Genomic DNA, 6,289 nt, shown 5'->3' with positions numbered 1-6,289 from the left:
GGCAATGTGTCTTTTACTGTAATATTTTCTTTCCTGCCTTGGATGCACAACCAATGATGCTTTCGCTGCAATCACTTTTTTTTCACTTCACTTGCAGTTTGATCTTAGAAGCATCATCAGACTGTGGAGAGATTTTATCACAATGCTAACGTTCGAACTCTGGATCGTTCAAAGTTTGAGTCATTTGAACTACAAGGCATCACTGTACTTTGCTTGCCTTACTCTGAAGGAAGATAAACAGAGCACCTTAGCATCTCCAGTCCCATTCCATCTTCTATCCATGGAAAAACTGGACAGGTAGCATTGGTGCCCATCTTACACCAGCTTCCCAAGTCCCAAATGGGGCTTGGGAAAGGTTGCATGGCAGACACCAACTCTCCCCACTTGCTCCTATGGGTTCTGTGCCATCAGAGAATGGGTGGGTTGGGGGAAAAGAGGAGACACGTGGGGCAGGCAAGGAGAAAGGATGCTCTCCCTTTTTGTTTTTTGTTTATGTCATTTCTGTACCGTCCCAGAGCCAAAGCTCTCTTTTTTCCTTCTTGAGAAAGGCAAGCAGGTGGCCTTGTTCCTGACTGCCATCAGTGCTATAGCAGAAGGTGGAATTCAGCCCACACCCCTTCTTGAGCCCAGACTGGGGCTTGGAAGGTGCTGCAGCCAAGCACCAGTGCTGCATGTGCCATGTTCCTCTTCTTTGGAAAGAAGGAGATGCACAGACAATGGAATGCTCCCTACCTCATTTTCCCACTGGGAAAATGGAAGAGCCCCGCTGCTGCACTTACCTTGCTTTTGAGGAAGACAGACAGAGCAGTTGCCGTGTTGCTTAGCAGTGGGATTCTGCAGTTGAACAGCAGGTTGCTTCATTCTGGTCTTCCAACCCAGCATGACTCAGCCCTTGTCTTCTTGCCGCATGCCTTCCCCACCTGGCATTCTTGCGGATGCCAAGAAAGTGGGATTGGTCATAAGCAATCCCACTTTACTGGCATGTGCAGGAGCTCTGGACAGGGAAGTAGATCACAGCTGTAAGGGGCCAACTTCATGCCACTGTCATCCTGTTGTCCTTAGTGCCCTCTGGAATGGAGGAGGGACACATCCCCCTGCTGTGCCTTTTGGTCTGTTACTCAGAGAGGAATTTTACCCACACTGCAGATAACATTTCCAGGGAGGTTATCACACACTCAAAGTTTTGTTTCTAAGTATGAATTGCGCCACCTTGAGTGCTATTCTTAACAGGAGAAAAAAGATATCTGAGTTCTAAATAAATACAGTGCTTTAAATTCCTTATTTATCATTGGGATTGGCCACATTATAGTAAATCTATTGATTTCAGTCATATAATTCTGTTTAATGTTTTTTGGGCTGAAGCTAAAAGTTGGATTGCTGATGGTGCTTGTTTCACTGACAATTAAATGTTGATGTTCCTAGAACTACCACCCAGAGCAGATGGTGTCACAGGTTTGGAAGAGCAGGGAGGGTAGTGGGAATAGTGCTGTACAGCTGGGAAAAGAGACTTGCTATGCCTGTTTCTCTGTATATGCCACATGATCACCACAACCCAGCAGGATGGGTTCCAGCATGAATCTTTAGGCCACGACTTGTCATGTCACCTGAGCCTGGACAGCAGAGGTTGTGCTAGGGTTTAAAAAGCCTCACGTAACTCTGGAACAAGCCATGGATTGTGCAAGTCATGTTTAACCCTCTCACACTACTTGCGTTCAGGCAACATGACAAGCCACATCTTCAATATTTGTATTGGCTACCAACACACACCACAACACATGGTGGCTTATTTAATCATGCAGACTGGCCCAGTGTATCAAATTGCATTAACTAGAGAGCTTGTGCGTGCTTTGGTACAGAAAGCTGTTGCATGCACACACAATTTCTGAAACTGAATATATTTGGAGTGCAGATCCAGAATGATGCAAAGAGAGCAAACCAGTCATTCTGAAAGGAAATCAACCCTGACTGCTCTTTAGAAGGCCAGATACTGAAGATGAAACTCAAATACTTTGGCCACCTAATGAGAAGGAAGGACTCCCTGGAGAAGAGCCTAATGCTGGGAACAATAGATAGCAAAAGAAGGGGATGGCAGAGGATGAGGTGACTAGATGGAGGCTCTGGGGCAGTGGGCGTGAGCTTGGGTGGACTTCAAGAGATGGTAGAGGACAGGAGAGCCTGGAGGAATGTTGTCCATGGGGTCGTGATGGATCGGGCATGACTTTGCAACTAAACAACAAGAAGATCCAAAATGAACGTTTGCAGGGATAGGGCAATATATCCTGTGCTGTTACCATCACTGGTCAAACAAACTTACAATAAGAGACACATATCTTTATTACTTAGCAATCTAAACCAGAAGTTTTTATACCTGCATTCAGGGTTGAGATTACTGAGTATCTGCTGTGAAAAAAGGATATAAAGAGATACTTCAATTGGTACAAAATAGAGTTGCCAGGTTGCTGATAGGGACCGGTCGTTATTCTCATATAACGCGAGTTCTCTATCAGGTACACTGGCTTCCAGTTGAAGTCCAGGCCCAGTTCAGGGTGCTGGTATTAACTTATAAAGCCCTAAATGGCTTGGGACCAGAATACCTGAAGAACCGCCTCCTTCCCTATATGCCCTCATGCCCCTTAAGATCAGCAGGGGAGGCCTTGCTCCGGGAACCCTCTTTGAAGGAGGTATGCAGGGAGTCTACCCAGAGGAGGACCTTCTCTGCAGTGGCGCCCAGACTATGAAATGTGCTCCCCAGAGAGGTCCGCCTGGCGCCAACTTTATACTCTCCTGCGCCAGGTAAAGACCTTTTTATTCAACCATCATTTTAATAACTAAGGTTTTAAAATGTGTTAAGATCTTTTTTTTCACAGTCACATTTTCTATTCTACTCTTTCTTTCTCTCTTTCCCTTAGTTTTATGAAATATTTTATACTGATTTAATATTTACCATTTTAATTATTAAATTATTGTAAGCATTTTAAATCATTGTAAGCCGTCTTGAGCCGTTCGCCAGAAAGGACATGATATAAATTTTTCAAATAAATAAAAGTACATAATAGAGATTTTACCTTAATGTGTATGTTTCTAGTTTTCCCATTTGTAGAAGGCTTCTGAATCATCAAACTAGATCCTTCCAGTTGCTAGTTTTGTTTCACTCTCCTCACCCCAAGTTTTTCTCCCTTGGATTTCATGTTAGTCATGTTGCTTCTATCATTCATTGTTTTTTCTGTTTTACCACCCCACCATCATTATGGTGTTCTGGGTTATCTTCTCTTCTTCCAAACCATCAGAGAGAACAATGAGCTAAGTTTACAGCTGAACAAGCTAAAATATTGATTGGTCAGGCTGCAACAAATGCTCTCGCTGGGGTGAGCGCGGTGCTGCCCTCCGACAAGCTTGCAGCGTGGCTACCTTCCTCCCAGCTCTGACGCTGCAGAGGAGGGCTGGCCAGCCGGGCAACTGTGCAGTGATCCCTGCCAGCTACTCTCCTCCAAAGTTCAGAGGAAGGTTGGGATGGCTGGGCAGCTGGCAACCACTACCCCTTGCTGGCCTCTTCTGCTTCAGAGCAAAAGGAAGGAAGTGCTGGGAGCTGTTATCTTTTCCTTCAGAAAGCTCAGGTGGGAGGGGAGCGCTGGACACTGCAGCCTGGAAGAGCACAGGACACCCCAAAGCACACATTTCTCCCTCCAGCCTTTTCCTCCAGGAAGACTCTGCATTCACATACTGCCTTTCCCCATACCATCTTCACTTTGCATCTGAGAATGTCATCAGTGTGTTGAGAATATCCAGCTGAAAATTTTGAATCCTGTTGATTGGTATTTGCTTTCATTTATTTCCTGCACCGCCTTTTCTGCATTCTTACATCTATGCCTTTGTCATTAGTCATAGCTTATTTAGAAAACAGAAGTTGCCAGCAAGGATAGAATGGACAGAAGCGTCATCAGATTTTGCAGTTTGAATATCTTTTTAACAGGCATTAGAAGCATAAATAACAAGTGGGCAGTCTATCTATGAATCTATAATTTAGTATGCAACAAATAAGTTGGAGTATTTTGACAAATTATTACAAAGAGAAAAAAAAACTACACTGTGCCACTGTGTTTGGAATCCTCTCTCCTTGCACTCCCCCTTCCCTTAAATTAGTTTCTGTTTCCTTTCCTCATTTAATTAATATTTCAGTGAATTAGGAAAACGGTAGATTAGAAACTTTCAGTGCTGTTGAGGATCTGAGATTCTATCTGTGGATGCACTGAACATTTTTAACTCTCTCTGGTGGTAAATAACTACTCCTGCAGTGAACAGATAAGATTATGGGGTTGGGGGAGTACTGTAATGGCCAGGGATCAGTAGCCATGAAGTTTTGAAGTTGTTTTGCTACTCTCATCCTTAGAGAGGAACTAGATTGTTTTGGTGACTAGTACTAGACATCTTCTGTGAAACTTGCCACAAACAGTCAAGCTAACGTGCATTCATTTTTGGTCATTTCCTCATTCTATAGACAACTGGCCCTAAAGGCACTGAATGAGCGGTTGAAGCGTGTGGAAGATCAGTCAGCATGGCCTAGCATGGAGGATGATGAAGAGGAAAGTACCAAGGCTGACACTCCATTGCTACCAGAGAAGAGTCGGGACTTTGCCACTGCAGGAAAAGCAACTGGCCAGGAATCCAGCATCATTACCTTTGAAGATGCCCCCTCTCAGTTGTGACCATGAAGCACCTGCTCTCCCTTTCTGCCTGTTCCTGTATGTCAGAGCTGCTAATGACCCTTTCTGTGCTCTCCCTCACAGTGCTGCCTGTTTTGCAGGGAGTGAAACACTAAGCCTGCCAGCCCTTGGAGGCTACCTCCTCCCTTTCGACATTTATTAGCCACATGTGGCTGATGCCAGGTCTCAGAACTCCCCGGTGAAAACTGTGAACTGTTACACAGACCTGGGATTTTGTTGGTTCTCTTCAGAGAGGTGCCTGGAACTGAAACTTAGAATTGGCAGGGAAGGAAGAAGAATCCACATCGCTTCAGTTCAGTATGGAGCATCCCATCTGAATAAAAAATCCTGCGAAATCACCCCAACCAGTAGCTGCCATTGTGGCTATTAACACATGTCTGTTCTGTGTGTAGCTCCTTTTGACGGCAGTTCTGGTTAATCTAAATAGGGCCCTGTCCTGTTGGGTCCACTCATCCTTTTGAACTTCAAGGGCCAGGCTATTACATCAGCCCAACCAAGGTAACAAAGAGCAAGCTCAGCAAGTGATATGACACTTTCCCTCCTAATTTCATTTTATTTTAGTAGCAATCGTTGTCAAAAAATAACTATAGCCTTTTCCTTCCATAGTTTTGTTATTGATTAAATGAGCATGCACTGCTTTTAAAAAAAAAAAAAACAACAAACCTTTGATTGTATTTACCTTTCCCCTCCCTGCTCCAAAAAAGTTTAGTAACCTTGGTGAGCCCTGCCAAAACCAGCTGCTGGATTGTGTTCTTACAGAACCAGCAGTTGAAATCCTTGTAATCACATTGTAACCACTTAGGTTCACCCCTTGAATTTTTGAAAATGAAGATTTTGGGAATAGAAAACAGCTTGTTTCTAGTATGTGAACTACCACGTGAAAAAGCATCATCTGAGACTTTACATAGGACTCCTAGAGGGAATTAATTTTGTTATTCCTTGACTTTTTTCTTTGTTTCCCTTTGCAGTGATTCAAGTGGTAAAGCAGCTTCTGTCTTAGGTGGGGTGTCAGCGCATTCAGGGGCTTTCAGAATGAACTTTTTTCCTACAGTAGAATATATGTTTCTAGTTCAGTTTTATTTTTAAAGGTGCTTCTTGTGGGCCTCTTGACAACTCCTCTGATGCCTGCTTTTTCTCTTTGGTTAGATCATTATCCTCTTCCTCTCCTATGGGCTGAGATGCTTCTTTGTGGGGCAACGAGCCCTAAGATGTTTCGCCTTGACACCTAGCCTCCAAATGGTATTCCTCTCCCAGTTGGGGGACTGGGTGGGGGACACAGCAGAATGGGAAAAAGTGTGACACAGTGTTGTGATAATTTTTTTTAAAGGACCACATGAGAAGGTTTTTGTCAACCAGGAAATACACAAATTTCAGTATCAATAAACAGTCTTTCAAAGAGTGCCTCTTGACTGGTTTTGTAACCCCCCTTTTATCATAATAACTCCTAGATAGGAATCCCAAACCACTTTTAATAGCAGTCAGCATTTTTAATATAAGAGGATGTTGAGTTGCAGTAACAAAGTTTTAAATTTGTAGTCTCCTCTTAAAACTTCTGGATGTTGGGATCT

At 43.7% G+C, this 6,289-nt stretch overlaps 1 protein-coding gene across 1 annotated transcript in view; it reads left to right on the top strand.

The window, feature by feature from the left end:
- TMEM115 (transmembrane protein 115) overlaps positions 1-6,122 on the top strand; it is an 11,331-nt gene extending 5,209 nt beyond the window's left edge. Inside the window, exon 2 of the mRNA XM_044451370.1 lies at positions 4,496-6,122. Within this exon, the coding sequence (XP_044307305.1) occupies positions 4,496-4,703 (208 nt within the window). The 3' untranslated portion in view covers positions 4,704-6,122. The remainder of the gene's footprint in view (positions 1-4,495) is intronic.
- The last annotated feature ends 167 nt before the right edge of the window (positions 6,123-6,289 follow it).

This window comes from Varanus komodoensis, unplaced genomic scaffold (assembly GCF_004798865.1).
Source record: "Varanus komodoensis strain SLA01 unplaced genomic scaffold, ASM479886v1 scaffold6_2, whole genome shotgun sequence".
Taxonomy (NCBI): domain Eukaryota; kingdom Metazoa; phylum Chordata; class Lepidosauria; order Squamata; family Varanidae; genus Varanus; species Varanus komodoensis.
Note: the sequence above shows the minus strand (reverse complement) of the source record. Positions and strands in the feature narration are given on the sequence as shown.